General features: G+C 37.6%; 1 protein-coding gene and 1 non-coding gene across 2 annotated transcripts; both read right to left on the bottom strand.

The window, feature by feature from the left end:
* Positions 1-1,570: 1,570 nt before the first annotated feature.
* On the bottom strand, positions 1,571-9,916 carry LOC145785913 (ZP domain-containing protein-like). The gene is made up of 8 exons (XM_082597608.1): positions 9,697-9,916; positions 7,964-8,101; positions 5,394-5,593; positions 4,248-4,402; positions 3,476-3,605; positions 2,619-2,728; positions 2,418-2,454; positions 1,571-1,732 (listed from the first exon to the last, which is right to left on the bottom strand). Exons 1-8 carry the CDS (start codon positions 9,914-9,916, stop codon positions 1,571-1,573), a joined length of 1,152 nt encoding a protein of 383 aa, XP_082453734.1.
* On the bottom strand, positions 8,515-8,588 carry Trnav-cac (transfer RNA valine (anticodon CAC)). Its single transcript has one exon. It is a non-coding gene; the product is annotated as a tRNA-Val (tRNA).
* Positions 9,917-20,945: the final 11,029 nt, after the last annotated feature.

Raw genomic sequence — 20,945 nt, 5'->3', positions numbered from 1 at the left:
TTAGGTCTACGTTATCTTAAATATGCTTTTTTGGTGCGTATGCTGAAGCGTGGGAACGTTTTAACGTTTTATTTTTTTTCTCTTGTAAGCTTGTTATGGCAAAATCGTCATTTCCGTAGGGTGACAATTGACTAGTAGACCGTATGGTCGTCTCGTTGTCTCCCTGTCGGTATGGGAACTTGCGTAACTTTTTTTCATTGTGTATATTACTTACAATACTATCCTTCGAGCCCAGACAGCAAAATCGGCCATTTTTACATTGATTCAACGTCTGCAGACGTTGACGGATTTTGCTTTCTGGGGGTTGAGATAGTACAAACACTGTAACATGCACAAAGAAAACAGCAGTGACACCCCTTTTTAACTGATCAACCAAAGTATTAACACAGAGTAAAAGAACAAATTAGACGAAACAAGCAAGGTTGTTTAATGTTTATAATTGTGGTTTAGCTCTACATTGATATACTCTCTTCCACTATACAGCAACTTCTACACACGGAGAACGCTTTCTTGCTTCTTGATCTGTAGACTTGTAGTCCACTATTGGAAACACTTACGAACAGGTCTCCCGTAGCCAGATTAGTTGTAACTTGTAAGATATTCCAAACTACTAAGTGTCTCAACAAAATAGGCAGATGATGATTCTAAGCTTAATTTCAACGGCTGGGAAGGCGAATGAAGGCTGCGGCATGTCACCAGCATCAATCGTTCAGTCTTGTCCTCTTTTTTGTTTCCTTGCAACTAGACAAAGGCCTCTGGCTTGTCAAGTTCACATATTTTTTGATGCGAGTGAGGCATCATTGCAAGATACTCAAGTCAATGCATAGGCTTTAGACATTGTCACATAAAGGAAGTTATAGGGTTAGCCTACAATCACGTGATTAGAATGGATCAATTAAAAATCGAAAACATATCAAAATGAGCTGCTTTTCAATATGGGTTTACGCGGATGAGATGATATGTATAATAATACAGATGGTCAACCATGTTTTTAAGAGTAGTTTTGAAGAGTTTTTTTTTTCAAAAGCTGTGTCTTCAGTTATTCCTACCATTAAGTCCACATTAGACTTTGCATGAATGACACTTTGTCATCAAGACACTTCGAATAAAAACGCGCTATGTTCAAAGAATAAGCGCTAGTGTTTTCAAATTCCCGGGTCCTTTGGAAAGATTCTGGGCCCCTAAAATTACCCCGGACCCGGGTCTAAAAGTACCTTCTGGACTTCCTGTTAAAGCTACTGTGTATTTCACTTCTATGTATAGAAATGGCGTGCTTTAGCCTAAAACTTAGCATCCTACACGTCTTCTTTTCGACTTGTGTTGAATAAAAAATGCTTTATTTCTTCTATTCAAAACCCTGGCAACGATCCTGTTGAAGATCAACATCCGCAAATGAAGGAAATAGCTATAAGGTTGGTAGGCACTGTATATTCTACTTTTCTATATCAAACAAGTCAAAAGCTAGTAGCTTTATTAAAGTCAATTATTCTCATGGTAAACCATAACTTCACTTGAATATAGGGTCTAAACAGAATACACAAGGCACAATAGTAAAATTTGCAACATCCTATTAGTTGGAAGAAGCGGTTGTTCTTACTTTAGCGCAAAGTTGCTCATCAGCAGTGCTTGAGCATAGATCAACCGTGCAATGCAAGAATGTGGTGTTAAAGTCGACAAAGCCAAACACTTGACTGTACAAATTAACAACTTTTCCAACTCCATTGGCAGTTACCTGAACAACAGGAAACAATGTTGTTTAAAACAAATTGTAAACGATTAAAAAGCTTAAAAACAACTGCTTTGCACAAACTTCTGTTAGACAGAAAATTGATTTGTGAAATTTTTGTGCACAAGTTGATTAGAGAGAAAAGTCACTAATTATAGGGAAGTCCACAATATTTTTATTTTATTTTTTTATAACAGTTGGATGGCGCAATGGATAAGGCGTTGGCTTTCCGATTATGCAAACCTGGTTCGACTCCGACTTCAGCTGGTTGTTGAAAAACACCGCTCACCTCTACCCAGGGTGTAATAAATTGGGTGGGCGTAGTTGCTGAAGTAAAGGCGGCCGAGAGAAAAGAACTGGCCACCCTACTCTCCTTATTGCCGAAGGCTTAGTATAATGACAACCTTATCTTCTCATTCCCCAAAGCTCAGTATCTGAGTATGGGACCTTTACCTTTTACCACATTTTATTCAAAAATACAGAAAAACTACAGAACATCTTACACCCCTAAAAGGCATCAAAATCACCGTCAAACTCACATATCCGCAGTAAAATGTTTTAATAGATGAATTTTTTAGCATAATAATTGTAAACTTTAAACGTTGTTTTCTCAAAATGCCAATATGTGACTTATCAACTTTTGATGCAAACGGCTTCAATTACAATATAATTCATATCAATAGCGACTCACTTTGACAGAATCAGCAACCTTCCCAGGGACTGGGCATCTGCAAGACAACAAACTGAATAAAACCTATGTCATGAGAAGAGAAAGAAAATAAAGCGAAATGAAATAGATGTGGCTAGCTTTTAGTCAAAAAAATTTATATAAATGGAATTTTACACAGATGCAGAACGATTACAATGTCACACGACTTTCTCAATTATTTACCCATTTGCGATAAAAGTGTAAGCATCTGGGTCGTTTCCATTTCTGTTAGGAGTCGCCCAACAGTCGCGCACAAGCAAAATTAAACTGGCATCATCAGCAGTCAGCTTGACCTGAAAACAAAATAATTTATGTGACTTGCCGCTTGTTTCTTTACAAAATGACTTCAAATTAAAATTTACCAAAATTGTAGCTTCTGAGATTTTTTTAGTGATTGGACTCTGGTAGGGAATGGAGAGATGTGTTGGTATCTGGTGATTTGATTTAAAACCAGTTGAAAGAAATAGTTTTTTTTCAATCTGTGGATCGTGTACCATTGTGCCAAGCTAAGCCAAAATCTTACTAATAAAAACAGACCATAGGTTTCTGAAATGTCTTTGCAATGTAGGCTACTCGTGTTTGACAAATTGTGTATAATTACTTAGGCTAGAACTAAGAAACCATTTTCATTTTACTGTAACATGATCTACAGTGTATCACGACAATTCAAAGCCGACAATTCAAAGCTGATTATTCAAAGCCGACAATTCAAAGCCGATGATTCAAAGCCGATGATTCAAAGCCGACAATTCAAAGGCGATGATTCGAAGACGAGGGGTTAAGGCAGGGATCTCTGTTCTTCAGAGATTCCTGGGTTGGTGTTAAGGTCATTGTCTTTATCGTAAATAAATTATCGGCTTTGAATTGAACGCCTTGAATTTACCGCTTTGAATTATCGACTTTGAATTGACACATATCTGAGCTACAACCAATACAGCCAACTCGATGGAGAGCAATACAGCCAACTCGATGGAGAGCCAATGTAACGGCTGGTCAGCCAATGCTATTTCTGCTACCAGTTACAGCACTCCCCTTCTCACCTGAACAAATATAATGTCGGTTGAGGCAAATATTGTGTCGTTGTTAACTGTTGTATAGCTTGAGTCAGTGAAGATATTCATCCCGACCACAAACGTCCCAGTACCGTTTGGTCCGGAAATTGTAATCACACTGAAATGAGATTGATTTAAAGTGGTTTACATGAAATAAATTTATGAGCCAAATAAAAAACGATTGTGTGAATATGCAATATCATTTAAATGGAAAGTGTAAATAGTAAACAAGTTTACTTCATCACAGTGCAGTAACAATTAGACCAATTGAAAAAGAGATAAAAAATTGCAAACGGAAGACTTCAAATAAAGGTGGATGCTAGGACAAGTGGAGAGGAGAAGCATGACTCGGATTATCACAAAGAGACGAAGAAAGGGTGCTCTTTAAACATCCTGAAAAAACTGGTTTTTTTATGCTCTTTTGCTCTGATTAGTTATTTCAGTTTAATATCTGCAAATGCGTTATTGTCATAACAATATTATAAGATGCAAATTTCACAAAAAGTACCCACGACAAAAGATTGCAAGGACTTTATATTCCTCAAACCGTTTCCCACATTTCAGGAAATTACTCAAGTGTTGCCATATTGTCACATGATTACTCAAGAGCTAGGAGCCTTGTTTTTAATTGGTCTTGGTTCTAGCTCCCAGCACTGAGCTAATTGATATTCACTTGATTACTCAAATGAATGTCAATCTCATCTTAGAATATGTAGGCTAAATACTAAAAATTTTATACAGAGCTCAACTAACGAATTACTTTGCTTGGGAGTAGTATGGAGTCGGGAGAGACACATTGATATTCGATGAGGGGTATGAACAAGAAAAAGGCAAATTTATCAATGTTCCCGCAAACACTCCGCTTTTCACAGCATTGGTTAGCTTGTTTAGATACGATATGTGAGTGGAGTTTGTCTGAAAAAGTAACAAATTTTTAAATAAAGTAAAAGTAAATTTAACGCAAAGCAAAATTGGTACATTATAAAAACTTAACAATCAAATCTAACCCAAAGTCGACATACAATCTCATTAACATTTTAACAAGTTTTTATTTCATGTAAGTTAATAAACATTAGTGCGATCGCCTGCATAGCCGAGTGGTGAGAACCTTGGAACGGCAATCGAAAGGGCGCCGGTTCGACACCGCTCAAAAGCAAGAGCATCCCGTCTGCGGCTGCTTGGGCGGACCAAAAATGGAGTTCTGAATGGAGGTCAAGCGCTACCAGACTCTGTTCGTTCATCCCCGACGCCGACACACGCCCCATCGGCCTGACACTACCAAGACAGGCATGGGTGCGCCTCAACCGTCTCCGTACGGGCGTCGGGCTTTTTCGCTCAACCATGCACCAATGGGAAATGGCCTCTTCCTCCTCCTGTGAGTGTGGTGCCGAGGATCAGACCGCAGACCACATCATCAATGACTGTTCCATCTTCAAGCCACCTAACGGAGTGGAAGGTCTGCGTGTCATGGATGATGAAACCAAAGACTGGCTGCTCTCCAGTAGCCTTCCAGTGTAGTCCGAGAAGATCGTGAATCTGAGGTGGTAAAAGGATAGACCCTCGGCCCCAGAGGCTCACACGACGACGAGCAAGAGCATGCATGCATGGTATGTGGCTCAAAGCTTCCTTGCCTTCCCGTCCACATAATCTAAATCTTCAACCACTAGGTGTAAGCCTGGGTACGACAAACAATCAATCAACCAAAACATTAGTGTTACTGTTAGATACTTAGCGCACAAGATACACCATGAAAACGGATAATTATCCTGAGTAGGGTAACTTGTTGTACAGCAAAAAGTATTGATTTCTTCTGGAAGGTTTCTGTGTCGACGACATTTGATACGTTAGCGAACTACAATATGTCAATATCATTAGTGCTACAAGCACGTAAACAATTAGTTGTTACCACAACTGATGTTGAACATGACGTAAGATCGCCACGGATGCTAAACTCCCAGTGTTCTGGTGACGTCACGGACGTGTTTCCGATGCAGGAGAAGTCAGCAAGATGGAGATTATCAAGTTGGATATTTTTCTTTTTGAAATAAGAAGATATAACACGAACTGACATCAATTCCGGAGTGCATGTATTTTCAAACGGATGTTCTGAAACAGTGAAAACATATTAAAAAAATAAGAATCATCAAATCACAGAAAAGTTTTGAAATGTAATTCTGTGTCCTTTTATATTTTGTTTTTAAACCCAAGTTTCCTTAAAATGTTCAAGATATCAGAGTCGACCCTTTTGTAAACGAAGTGTAGTAATTTATCAATGTAAGAGATTGTGGGCATCCTGATCGGTGAAAAGAACAATGTTTACACACGAAACAACAATGTAAAAAAACATCTTTTGAATGATGCATCAACAGAATCCATTGAAAGGCACGTTTAATTATATGAACAGATAAAGTAACCCTAGACCAGGGGTGACGAACCTTTTTGCGGTGGCGGGCCTCTTTGTCAATTACACATGAGTTATCGGGCCACACAACTTTTTAATCGTAACCTACTATGAAATCTTTTAAAAGCGAGTCAAGATATTATTCATGATGAAAGTAATAAATCCCACACTGTGGAAATTATCTTACGCAGAATCGAAACATACAACAGTAAAAATAAAAACAAATCAACTTGAGCAAAAAGGATAGAGCAACAGTACTTGCACTGATAATGAAGACAGTTTAATTTGGAAGCGTTTGCTTTCATATGAGTATGATTTCTTTTTTTTTTGGCTCTATCTTTTTTGCTCAAGTTGACTAAATGTTTCGACCATTATGCTCCGAAACAACAAATCAGTTAATGAAATTTCTTTTTCAAACAACAAACAAAAGCCCGTGTGAATCATACAGCTGAAGCTATCTAATGCAGCATTGAAGCATAAAATATTAAAAAATAACATTGAAGCTTTGAATTTTTTTGCTTAGTGGGATTTTTGAAAAGTTTTTTGCTTGACTAAGCGTTCAATATTAGGTCGAACAGACGATGTGGCAACTCTCAACTAGGGTTAGGATTTCGGGATCAAATTTGAAATCCCGGGATTTTTACTCCTTAATCCCGGGATTTCTCGGGATTAGCAAAGTAGGAAAATACACATGCAAGCTACAAAAACCACATTTATTTATTGTAATACTGACGCAAAAACATGAGAGCATTGAGAGTATCATCGTTAAGACGATTTCAGATTTTGCTGGCAAAATATCCAAGAGCTGTAAATGCACGTTCAGCCTCAACAGATGTTGACTTAGTACTTTTCAATGCCCCATATAAATTGTTCAGGTTTTCTGGCTTTTTTTTTGCTTGCTTCATATAGCAGCATTTCTTTTTGCATTACTCGAGCGCCGACGTCAAAGTTTTGTGTTTCTGCACTTTCATCTTCAGCTACGAAAGCATGCAGCTCTTGAGCTAAGTTATTTCAGTGACATGGCTACTAGGCTATCCTCTGTCATGGCATCTTCATGCTGTTCAGTAGAGCCTCGATCCAATTCAACAGTTGAGCTTAGGAACAATCTTTGAAGAACGTTCGTGGCCTGGGCAGCGAGTTTCTGACGTTTAATTTTATGACCAAGCTGAGCCTGCGGTTGATCAATGTAGGAAGGTTTCTTGAGGTACCCAAAAAGGTGAACCAGTTCGGCATTCCGACGCTCGTCGATTCGAAACCTAAAGCTTTTCTTCGTCCTTGCTAATTTCCAAATTTAGTTATTAGTCTCTTTGTACTGAAGCTTTCAAAACGGCTTGACAGAAGTTACATTTTGCTTTTTCTGTAGATTTACAATACAAAAAGTTTTGCCACACCTCGGATTTTCTCTTTGAACTTACATCTTTAAAATTCGATATTCTGAGCTAAATTTTAATTTCTTCTTTGTAAAAAGATAGGGCAGAATTAGCAGAAACCGTCCTAATAGCACCATGGCGCAACCGTCTTTCTAACTAAGATACTCAATTGCACTTATGCTACGACTGAAGCGATTGCGTAGTTCATTGTTATGTCATGGTTGGTATTTTTATCACACTAATGTGGAGTGTTCAAGACAACCAGCTGATATTGTAAAGCTGCATTGAAACCAAAATAATATGAGCGTCAAGCGATATAGCGCTACATCAGCTTTTGTACATGTTTTCTGGAAATCCCGAGATTTTAATAAAATTAATCCCGGGATCGGGATCAGAAAAACGGGTTAAAATCGGATTCCTGGATCGGGATTTCCCGGGATCCCAACCCTACTCTCAACTGCATACTAAGATTTTCACCTGTCAGCCTCGACCTGTGACGACTTTTTGTAAAGTGCATTTTAGCTTTGAGATGTCTTTTGTCTTTAATGCATGAGCGATTGTCAAATTGTTTTTCGGGCCGCACAAAATTCTTTGCCGGGCCGCAGGTTCGTCACCTCTGCCCTAGACTGAGAGTAAAACCGGTCGTTTTTTACATTAATTCAACGTCAGACGTTGAGCAATACTAATAAAAGTAAACTACCTTACCGCACAATCTTCCCTGTGTGTTGTTGTCGAATGTTGTTTCGTTGCAAATGCAGGTGTAGAATCCATCGATTGTCGTGTGACATGCAGCAAGTTCATGACAATCGTTCTGCCCACTGGAACATTTGTCGATGCTGAAAACTGCAAAAAGATACCTTTGCAGCTATGTACCTGACAGTTTTTTTTTAACTTAGACAAAAAAATTTCAAGAAAGAAAAACATTGGTGAAAAAGAAAAACTAGTTTACACAAAAACGAAACTGCCTACTTTGAACGTTCTATATGCAGGGTAGATGTTACAAACGAATTTCTTTTTAACAATTTTAGCTAAATTTTACCGAATCTTTTCCCAAGAATGGTACATCAAAAAAATTGCTATAATCGTCTTCTTTGGGTATATCTTTCGGTTTTGTATCCAAAAAAGCTTTCCATATTTTATCAAAAAATATGACGGGTATCCATTTGATGACGAAAAATAAAATGATTGATTGATTGAACTGATTGTTCATCATTAAATGGAATCTTAGTTCAAAACTGTACAAATATTATAGAAAATGTGTTCGCCCGGGTTCGAACCGGGGACCTTTCGCGTGTGAGGCGAACGTGATAACCACTAACACTACGAAAACCACATTTCAACCAACTGGCGATTCGGTTCGAAAAAGAATTTTACCATTTGCAAACAGAATGGTTTATGAAGACAAAAGCGAATGGCAAATATCATTTAACTAAGTTATAAACAAATCAGTTAAGAAAACAAATAAGTTATTGAACCTTGCGTGGTTCCTCATGGTACACGCTTTGGGTTCGTATTGCTTTTAAGAATAGGTTGGTATGAATCTTTCAAATATTTTTCGGAAAGCGATTGTCTGAATGTACAGGTTCATGTTTATGGATTACAAAAATACATGGACAAATAATTCGCGTGCTGCGTATTACATTGCGGTATAAATGTCCAGACAAAGCTGCAAAACGTTCTTGTAAAGTCCATACAACATTCTTCAACAATTTCCTTCATCTGAAATCATTGTTAGGGTTTGTGGCTAACACCGGAGTTGCCGAATGTTTTGGTTTCGATGCTTTTTTCATTGTTGTTTTGATCTTTGCCCAGGACTAAAAAAAAATCAAAAATACAAGCTTTTCTTTTCAACAGCTTTAAACTTTTATCAAATTAGGGCAGAATTCCTTATCTGGCAAAGCTATATGGCAACGCAACGCTATAGGCTATGCAGCTTATTTTTCAACTTATTAGTTTCATTGTGGAACAATAAGTCCGTCGAACAAACCAAACGGGCACGAGATAAAAGACATAGAAGTAATCCAGATATCCATCTATTTGGGCAAAAAGCGTTGTAGGGCCTACGGTAAATTAAAAGTAGGCCAGTGTTGTGTTGATGGGTTTTCGCCAGATCTGTGTGTCAAACGAATCATGATTTATTTTTACTTCAACGTCTAAAAAGGCAATAGTGTTATCAGATTTTTCAACCGTAAATTTGATGTTTTGATGTTGAGCATTTAAAAGGTTTAGAAATTGGGAATAAGATCGATCATTGTCAAAAATTGCAAAAATGTCGTTAACATAACGTGCATACATTTTCAAGTAAAAATCACGAAACACTTCAAACATTTTCGTTTCTAAGTGCGCTAAAAAGAAGTTGGCCAAAGTTGGACCAAGTGGAGAACCCATGATGATGCCATCGATCTGTTTAAACAAGCGATTATTATACACAAACATACCTTCAGTGGCCAGATTTAACAATTTTATGAAATCCTTTTTCTCAATGAGTGGTCGATGCGGTTGGTTGTTATTAGAAATATGATCAGAAATAATATTGATGGTTTCTTGTAACGGAACGTTAGTAAATAGCGATGTCACATCGAAACTCACCATAACACTATCAGGAGGACATTTAAAATCTTTCAGCTTTTCCATAAATTGTTTAGTCGAATTTAGCATGTCAGTGTTGAGAATATACAGTGTTGTTGTACGCGTCAATGAAATAAATTGACGGCGTCAGCGTCAGCGCAAATTGCCTAAAAACTTTACTGCGTAAAGTACTGCGTCAGCTCTTAAAGAAATTGACGGCGTTAGCGCTAATTTCTCGCGCTATTATAGTGATTTACGATTTCGTCTTTTCTCGATTTCAAATTTTCTCAACTCAGATTTCCAGGATACGATAAACAAACTTGAAACTGCATAACTGGATAGACGAACAGCTGCCACAGAAAAGATTGTTCATTGCGATCAATCTGAAAGTCAAAACGTCAAACAAAATTTAACTCTCATTGTGAAACGAGATTTTCTATGAAAACGAAAAGTGACGCATAGCGGGTGACGCTTAAAATCGGCAAAATAGTTGACGGCGCTATCACTTCCGTCAACTAAAAAACAAACTGACGGCGCTAGCCTCAGCGTCAACAAAAAGTTGACGGCGTCAACGTACAACACTGGGAATATATGGCTTTATGATATTAAGCAAGGCTTCTAAATGCTTCATGATCGTTTTGTAAACAGTTGTTACCCAGTCTACCGACGAGTGACCAGAAATATATTATATATTTTAATATCCCTTCACAATCTTCACAATTCTTGCTTTGACTTTCTCTACGTTTAATTTTAGATATGTCAAAAATTCTAACTAAAATAAATAGAAAAACACGTGTTTTGATTTCGGTTGTAAATTTCATTTTTATACGTTAGACCAGTGTGGAGAGCTGCACAGAGCTGCACTAGAGGAATAGAATTGAATCCTAGGCTTCATCCTGCATGCTGCGCCATTTTAACTCCCTGTCCAGGTGCCATTGTAGCGACTTCCGCCGGTTTTCATTCAGTTCCTGTAATCTGTGTCGAGATTTCGAAGCAGCAATTTCGCCTTGCGACACACACGGTGTCATTTTAGACGGGATTTTTCGCTATTCCTTAGTGATACTGAACCTATTGCAAACCTGTAGGCTAATAATACTCATATTTTTGAACTACAATACAGTAAAATTTTTACAGTATAGGCTTTTTATTTGAACTAAAACAATTGCATCTAAAAGACAAAACGAAACAATAATATTTTGTTATTTTCGGTTTAAGTTTGTGATCTGTAATGTATCTGAAAGGTACGTTTACGCTTTTACGTCTGTAAACGTTGAATCAATGTAAAACATGGAGTTTGTTGTCTGTGGAGTGTTATGATACAGCAATGCAACCTTGCCAGAACACTACAGCTGTTCCAATAAAGACATGCTAAAAATATCTTCCTAGCATAGTTTATTTTGAACCCAGAAATAAACTATAATTCTCGTAAGATAAAGTGAGTAGATTTTTCTCAAAGCAATAACTTTTACTTTATTGCGCACTCACGCGGAACCAAAAGCTTTCGATTTTTACAACAATGCCTCAGGCCAAAATATTAAGGATACCAAAGCGTAGGCGTCTATGTTTGCAGCGATACCAGAGAGGAACACAATACGGAACCGAACACACTCAAAGGCTGAGGTGTAGCTTTCTTGCACAACAATTTATAGATTTTCACTCGCAGACAGAGTTCTTTGCTAGTTTTACAAGGATCAGAAATAGACAGTTGTGTTTAGGTTGTTAGAACAGAGAAGACTTCGTTGAAAATTGCTCGAAAGTTGTTTTTGTCATTTCATTGAAGCAAACTCCGAGCAAGTTGCTGAGTGGAAACGAATTACATTGACATGGTGATAAAAAGTCCTTCGCTATTCCTGTACAGCGGAAACCGCCTTCCAGTTGCCTAACACACAGCTATGCATTTTCTTAAAACGTTCGATGCAGTTAGTAGCCTAGTAAGTTAGTTAAGTATAAGAGGGTAATGTGCCTTAATTTTGACATATTTCAATGGCATAAATTTGAGACTATAAGAAAATGGACATTCGTTTGCTGTGCATGTTGTTATAACACAAAGTAAGTACATTTGAAAAATATCGTTCATAATCATTTGGTTGCCATGGTAACCAACGGGGGCCATAGTAACAAAAAACAATAACAAGCTTAACTCAAAAACCAATTAAGCTACAGGCACCAAACTTGCAGAATATGTTCTAATATTAATTGCTCACAAAACTATGTTTTTGTATTTAATTTTGGTTGCCATGGCAACTTAGCAACAGCCAATGAAATTATTTTTAGCAATATCTCCATTTTTCCTAAATAATATAAAAAACGCTTTCATAATTTTGTAGGTATAGTTGTTCTTAGCATATATACCAAATTTCACACGATTGTGATGTTTGGTTATGAAGTTATGCTTGTTCCCGTGGGGCCACATGCACCAAAACACTAATTGGAGATATTGCCCTCCAAAGTTTACAATTCAAAATAGCCGAAATGTTAACACTTTTGAGAAACTATGTGAAGTATATACGACTGGAAATACATAACTCGTGAACATGCACAGTCAGCTTTTTCTGTGCATTATGGGAAATTTTATTAAATTTTAGTCTTTTTGAAAGGACAAATAACGATAAAACAACCATGCAAAGTTAGCAATAAAATGCTCACCAAACGCAATAAATTGGTTGTCAAAAATAAGAGTGGCCTTCGCAAAAATTGAATTTCAATGCCTTCTAGGCTACATATTCCAAGTTTTATGAGTTTATTTTGTAGAAGAAGACTTAACTTATCCAAAACCAACAAAAACAGAAAATGGAAAAAAATATATTTTTTTTAAATATTTGAGCAATTACCCCTATTTGAGCACATAGGAAGTTAGTCCAATATTATCATCATTCTGCATTCTTTTGTTTGAAATTTGGTTTTGAAAGTTACAATGCGCTCAAAGCATTTGTCTGTAACTAAGTAGCCCTACACCAACGAATTGTAATTAAAAAGCAAAGAAAAACTTCCATCTGTTCTACAAGGGCTGCTGTTATTGACTAATGAGGCGATGCATGGCTAGAAGTAAATTCAGAAAATTTGTTCACCAGGTGATGTTGATTACGTTTTTTACAGCGCTATTATTCAATGCTATTTTATATTTCAAAATTTCAAGTAATTCGTTCGGGAGAAAAATCCCTTGTCTCGATTTAGGTTTTAAAATAGGTTTTTTTGTGAATAATCTTTTCTAAATACAAGCAATTTTGCTTCGATATACAATTAAAACAAACCTAAAAAAATCTCATATGATGAAACGCGCTGCAAAATTCGTATATTAGTAGACTGCTTGAAATTTCAAAGTGATTTTGCAGCATGGCTTTCAAGGATTTCAGAATCATCTCAACATGATAGAATACATTACTTTCCTATACTTAATGATTTTTTCATTATATTTTTGCTATAATAGCAGCGACGTCCATGACCAGGTGCTGCTGTTCTTTCGAGGTTATTGGTTTCGTCGCAGTCTTGGTTTATTTTTGTCTCATATGAAATGAAATTTTGCTGTGACAAATTTTGTTTCAACAACAAACAGAACAACGTTTTAAATCGCCTTAGTACATGAGTAGGCTACGTACTAGAATAGACTATACTAATAAATAATTATCGCTTTTCTTTTACGGCGAAATGTGCATAGTTTTACAAGGATATAGTTTGGCATATCGAGCATTCTCTAAGACTAAGCAATCGCGCATCCAAGCCACAACAGTATTTGTTCACTCATTTCCAAACAAAAACCATTTATTGATTCTTGTTACAAAAGGATTGACCAAGTAACCAAAATGGCTTTGTATGATTAGAAGCCAACTTTGATCTAACATGCTGTTCCAATAGCAAACAATGTTCAAGCAATAGAATGGATTTTGTTAACTAACTCTTTTACTTTTATGTTAGCCTCAGACCACCAAATCCCTACAATGGTGTTCGTCTTAATCGTCTATGAAACAGTTACAACATAAGCTATAAAGCATAGTAGCTCAATGTTATAGCTGTTTGCCTGGTTACCACCAGCCGAAAAATGTAAAGTTGAGCCAAGTTTTATGATCAAGCGAAATAACATCATCTTGATACCTTACAACGTCGGATTGATGTTGAGAAAAATGCCTATTTATATTTTCCTGAGCTTGCTTGTAAGACTCATTATAACAAGTGTCGTAACATATTTAAATGAGTGTGTTCAAAGTTGAAATCAACTAGCAGTGGTAGAGCGAATAGGGAACCGAAACTAAAGCAAATTTTCAGAAATGAGTGAATCAAATATTTCAGACCGAACTTTATAGACCAAACTTTGTTGTTAAAAATTTTTGTTGCCCAGCAAATATATTATCGTCAGTTCAGGTTTATTTTAATGACTTTTCTTATCACGCAGTAAATATGCAATTAATAATGTAAAACCAATACAAACAAGACTAATCAGTGGCGTAGCCAGAAAAAAATTTTGGGGGGGGCCAAATATTTGATGAATTGAAGAGAACGACAAAATGTTTGATTTAAGACATCGCCACCTGATGTGCAGTGGCGCATCCTGGTGGGTTAAGCAAGGGAAGAAATAAAGCTGGTGGGGGTTAGAGCGTGCCGAAGGCACGCGTATTTTAGGGGGGTCCGGGGCATGCTCCCCCGGAAAATTTTTGAAAAATTACACTTAAATAATGGATTATAACGCTTTCTGGAAACACTTTCAGGGTAATATTTGTATGAAACTTATTAGCAGATAAACAGCTATTAACTTATTACAGGTAGCTCTTATCTACACACAAACGGGCAAAAACTGCGGCTAAAATTAAAGAACACAAAAAACTCAGCTACACAAAAACCCTACAGAGTAAGCGATTCTGAAATTGCTTCCACAGATTAGTTAAAAGAAGCGTAAATCGCGTAAATTTGCGCGATTTACGATTTGTAAAATTTATTGGTGTCTTTCTGTGTGTCTAAAACAAGTCCTGGGGGGTGTTAATAGCCAGATGTCTTGGAAAACAATATAAATTTATACAAATTATATTATGTTTTCAACAAAGGGTTCAACTTCGGAATCCAAACTTTGAAAATTTGGGGGGGGCCATGGCCCCGTTCGCCCCCCCCTGGCTACGCCTATGAGACTAATACAAGTCTCTACAAAAAGAATTAACAACTGATCACACTGGCTATACTGCAGAGGTCACCAACTGGCAGCCCGCAAGTAGGCTATAACCAAAAATACTTTTCTTGAGGAGTTAAAGTAGTGCATGAAGGCAAAAAATACTTTCCGGAAAGCATATTTTCGCTTTGCATACGATTCCACCGACCGACCAATCAGATTGTAGTCCTAGGTGGGGGTCGCTTAAAGTTATTCCAATGCGATGTCCAGCCACACTGTCCCGGTGGTTGATTAAAACGCGTACATAGTAGAATTAATATGCTTCCGGGCAGTTAAAAAATATTTAGCTTAGTAGAGCAAAAATGTTGTTAATCAACAATTCTTGCCGTACTGATAAGCACCGCAAGTGACAGTTGTTTAAATCAAAGAAAGGCGGTTTTGTAGACTCTCACAAAAGGATGAAAAAACAACTCATTGCTTTTTTAAAGGGAATGCTGTTCAAGTGTTCATGAGTTTCGATAGAAACGTTTTTTCGGTGATTTCCACAAGCGTTCTTCTTGTTTACTGAAACTGTTAATTGCAAGCAGGGCCGGATTTAGCTGATGGGGGCCCGGGGCACTTTTAGATTGGGGGCCCCCGTGCAAAAAACACCTTTACGTCTACAGTAGAGTAGCATTAATCCAGCACTGCACAGCATTTTTCAGAAACTTCAAAGGCTAAAAGAAAAAAAATTAACAGAAAATCACATTTTTTTTCACGTGGGGGGGAGCTTCAGAAGTGGGGGGCCCAAGGCACCTGCACCCTCTGCCCCCCCCCTAAATCCGGGCCTGATTGCAAGATATCTTTTGTGAAGCGAAGTGACTCCAATCTTGCTTGACGATGAATATTATACATTGTTAAAGAAGTCTAAAGTGTTGTTAAAGGAGCTTTGCCTGGCAATAGCGCTGTTCGACTAATTTTGTTGCTGCGGTATTCTAAAATAAATAGGCCCTATTAACAACATGTAGCGCTGGATACTGGGTACGAAATGCGTTCTTTTTTAGCATAAGAATTAACTTACCTAAAATTTTATTAGTGCGGCCCGCCACAGCTCTTCTTAGTGGCAAAGTGGCCCATATGCAAAAAAGTTTGGTGACCCCTGGGCTATAGCATTAGGTTGTTTCCATTTAACTCAAGGTTAGAACCACGTCTGTGATGTCTGAGGGATTTTGACATGTCTGGAGTCGGGGTCGTTAGAAAAAAGACCGATTCTGACTTCGGCTTCATACAAAACGATGAACAATAAAATTTGTGTCAGTAATCTTTTTTCAAGAGATTACTTCTTTTTCTCTGTATTTCACTTTAAAACTTCAACAAAAATTATAAGTGTTTGTTCTTGTTGGTTTGTGAGAGTCACAGTTTCAGTTTCGATCAAAACTTAAGTGAAATTAAATTTAAAAAAATAAGTTAAACAGGACAAATAAATAAATAAACGTTTGGCAATCTTTAAAAATCTGGCAACACTGAAGTCGGAGTCGGCCAGTTATAAACAGAGGAGTCGAAGTCGTATATTTTTCGCCCTACTCCACAGCCCTGGTTAGAACTCAAAAACGCGTTAAAGGCAACGCCTTCCTCCAGCAGAATAATCAGTAGAAAGTTTACGTAGAACGCGGTCAAACTTGAATAAACTGAAGATGAACTGAGAATACCGCCCCACAAGCTCAGTGGTTACGCGCCTGGCTCAAGATCACGCGGCGCAAGTTTGACTCTCGGGGTGTGCGCTTAAGCAACGCGTTTCAGGACTGCTCTCCATTCAGCGCCACCTAATGAATGGAAGAATTTCCCGGCAACAACACTCCTTCAATCGGAAATTTTACTCTGTCAATCTGGCTAACCTGCCCTGCGTCAAGAGCCTCTACAAGTATGCGAAACTACCAGGAATAACCAATCAAGGCTTTGTCAGTCCGAGAACAAAGATTCAAAACCAACCAACTGAGATGAATAAACAAATAGCCTATTATACAGCATCATCATCATTTGAACGCACCCTGGCACCATTAACGTATCTTTTTCCAAACATTTATGGCCTTCATCAAATTTAATAGTTTGTGCTTCTGCACTCCATCCAGAGTCTGGGTCTAATAATGGTGAAGAAAGGTTTTTGCTTTCCAACCCCTTTGTCTATGCTATACAGGGTTGTTGGTATTTTACCCGACCCAAAAAAAACCGGGTGGGTTTTTTCAATAAAACCCACTTAAAAAAACCCAAAAAAACCCATAAAAAAACCCAGAGCATCATATTTGTCCAGTTTTTATAAGAAAATTAAAAAAATGAACAAAAACACTACAAAGCACTTAAAACAAACTTTAAATTAGGACTTAAGGATGTGATTGTGAAGTAAATTTCCAAGAATAAACCGAAAACGCAGTGGATATTGTACAGTACACAAAAATCAAGTAATGTCACTTTGTGTATACTACACTAAAACTCATTTATGCAAGAAGGCCTTATAGTTAAACTGGTGAAAGTACTACTCTACTGTAGTCTGTATATATGATGTGTAATGCAATTTAGGAGGCTATTTACCAATTACAGATTCTGGATTCTAAAGCATGGCTCTTTCAGAGCATTTGCCTAAATGGCCACGCAATTGCTCATCCATTACTATATATAAATGATAAAAAATATTTAAACATGATGGCATAAATGCTCCTTGCCTTCAAATCTAAAGCAAATGATGCAATAATGTGATTTCTACCACGGTAGCATCAACTTGGTATAGAAATCAGTGGATGATGCAACATCCAACTTGATCTTGAAATTAATGGATGATGCAACATTCAAGCAACAACAGCCCCAGTGGATTATTTTATTGAGTTATGCAAGCATGTACTGTGAGTGAAAGGCACTTCATTCGTAAAAAGTAGTTTTGAGGTGAAATAAGCATGAATCTACTCTTTTTTTAAAAACCCAATAAAACCCAAAAAAACCCGGGTTTTTTAAAAAAAAACCCGGGCGGGTTGGGCTTTTAAAAAAAAACCCGGGTTTTTTTCAACCCTGATGCTATACAGTAGTTTGGTTAAAGTTAAAAGATTAGTGTTAGCGGACTCCACAAAAAAACATACATCCTTCCTTTTTCAAAAAAAAGTCTGACAATTTGTCAGATAAAGTGCATTAAATCAAGAGTTGTGCGGTTGAAGCACATATTAAGTCTTTAGTTGTAGCGCACATCAAGCGATGATACTGATATTTATAAACTCACCTCCAATAAATTAATTTTTGAGCTGCGCTACAGCTTGTCACTATCGATCATAACAACGGAGACAAGTTTTAGAAAGACGTTTTTGAAAATCATAGCAACTATACATTGAATACCTATTTGTTTTTAGATTTTTTTGTCTAGTGACATCTTCTTTGCTGCAATGTTACCATTCTCGACATGAATAATTTCGTAACGGAAAATGAATTAACGTTAGCTGCTAAACTGCGTGAAACATGCTATGCCTCAGGTAGGGAAAAAGATCCAAAACAATCAGCAAAGATCATACAACAACTGGGGTTGGAGTACGAAAAGCGTTGCCCAGACAAAGTGAACTTGATCAGAAGTGCCGCGTTGCTCAACGCCGCAATTGTTCGTGAACCTGACAATAAAGATGACGTCATTTATGCTCTTCGACGTCTTTGCTTAACAATCCTTGACCAAGCAGGTGCTGACAAGAAGGAAGCAGATTTAATAAATGAAGCAGAAATAAGAAAAAAAGAGGTTTTAGTAATGCGACGGCTATCCGAAAAAAGACTGAAGGCCTTAAATTCTATACCGGTTCAACTAGAACAGTGTTTCCCAAACTTTTTTTTAATATCGCCCCCCTGGACAACGAACAGAGCATCAAACGCCCCCTTTGACAAAAAAAAGTAAAACCAAAGTTATTCTCCATTCATTACAACTTAAAGACCAATTCTAATGAGACGGATGAGGTTGGTGCAGATCAGCCTCTTGATATCGGGTTTCACTTTGGATAGGAACAATCTTAAGTCTCCCCGTCTGACTATGCCAAGACGGTTTCTTTTGTTATCCAGAAGCGTTGTTACGGCACTGAAAGCACGCTCCAACAAGTATGAGCTGGGAAAAGCAATGATAAAAACTTTGACCCGATTCCGCACGTGAGGGTATTTCTCTTTGATTTGGTTCTGTTGCCAGAACGATTGATACGAGATATTGAACTTCGGTTTGAGTGCAAAATCGCTTTGCAATTTTATCAGTTCCTCCTCAAGAATTCCATGTTCGGAAATATCACAGAATGGGTCGATTATCCAGTCATGGATTTCTAACTGGAATACATCCTGGAATCGAACTCCCATGCCTTTGTGGACTTCTTCAAGATGATTGCTGTACGTCTCTACATCAACATCGGATATGCCTTTGTCACTGGTATCAAGTTGATGCAAGTTTGAGAATTGGAAAAATTCTCGTCTGGCTAAATTTCGCTGATACAACACGAGCTTATTTCGTTACCCTGAAGGGATAATTTTGATTCATTAAATTTGGAAAATATGTCTGACAAGTAGGCGATATTATTTCTCACAACCAGGACGTCATTCGTAAGGCCAGGATCACAACTATTTAGAAATTCCACAATAGTTTCAATCAGGGAATAAAATCGTGCAAGGCAATTTCTCTTGGAAAGCCATCGTACTTCGGTGTGGAGTAGTAAGCGCTCAAAAGCTTCATCGTTCTCATTGCACAATCGTTTGAATAAAGCGTGTATTCACAGCGTGCGCTTTAATTTTATTCACTGATTTGATGACAGTCTTCAAAGATAAATTAAGACGAACGCTAGATCAAAATACTCTCGGACTGTAAGATCGGATTTGCGTAATCGCAGTGCTTCAAATTATCATGCGTTATGCGTTACGTTACGACCTCAACTAACTTGTAAGGCAATGCGAAGCAAGGTTGCCTACATAATTACCACAATATTTGCCACGGAGCTCTTATAGTCACCGTCTTCTTTTGTATTTCTTTGAAGCGAAACATGACAAAAATGCTTTGCAATCCTCTTCTTGTAACTGCCCTGATTTACTCTCAGCGCCCCCCAATCGCCCACTTTATAACCAGCGCCCCCTTCATGGTCGCCAACGCCCCCAGGGGGGCGCTGGCGCCCACTTTGGGAACCACTGAACTAGAAGGTGAAGAATTGTTTCAACAAGAAAAAAACAAAATTGAGCAAATTAAATCACTTCTTGAAGATATTGCCAAAAATTACACAGCTATAATGAACCGCACATTAACATTTTGTCAAGATATACTTGGAAACCCTCCACACAATACACGATTTGCCTTCGTTGGTATGGGATCTCTGGCACGAAAAGAAATCACTCCGTATTCGGACTTTGAGAATGTTATTGTATTAGACGAGAAAGTAAAACAACTGAATGAAGAAAACAACAAACAAGTGTTGGAATATTTCAGGTGGTTTGCAGTAATTTTTCAAGTTATTGTCATAAATCTTGGTGAGACCGTACTTCCTAGTGTTGCCATACCTACTTTAAATAACTTCAACAATGCCGAAGAAAATTGGTTCTATGATGACTTCACGATATGTGGCATCTCATTTGATGGTATGATGCCCTATGCTTCAAAGTCACCACTAGGAAGGCATGAGTTTACAGCCAACAAGACGTGGACAACAGAGCTAATAAAGCCTGTATCGGATATGCTTGAATATTTAACCATTGAGCAGGATTTGAAAAACGGCTACAATCTGGCAGATATAATGAAGAAAACTTGTTTTGTGGCAGGCAGCAAAACTGTGTACGATGAATTTCATAAGGGAGTTATGGAAACCATTGCTGAACAACGCACAAGACCAAAAGAATTTTTAGAACATCTTCAAAACCAAGTAGAAAGAGATCTCGAAAAATTCAACGTACACAACAAACTGCAACCTATGCACACAAAAAACTTTAATGTTAAAGCGGTAATGTATCGCAGTGTTGCCATATTTTTGTCAGCTCTTGAAAGAATTTATGGACTTGATGTCCAATCCA

The sequence above is a fragment of the Aplidium turbinatum genome, chromosome 16 (assembly GCF_918807975.1).
Source record: "Aplidium turbinatum chromosome 16, kaAplTurb1.1, whole genome shotgun sequence".
NCBI lineage: Eukaryota > Metazoa > Chordata > Ascidiacea > Aplousobranchia > Polyclinidae > Aplidium > Aplidium turbinatum.
The sequence above is the reverse complement of the archived record's forward strand: the minus strand, read 5'-3'. Positions and strand labels throughout refer to the sequence as shown.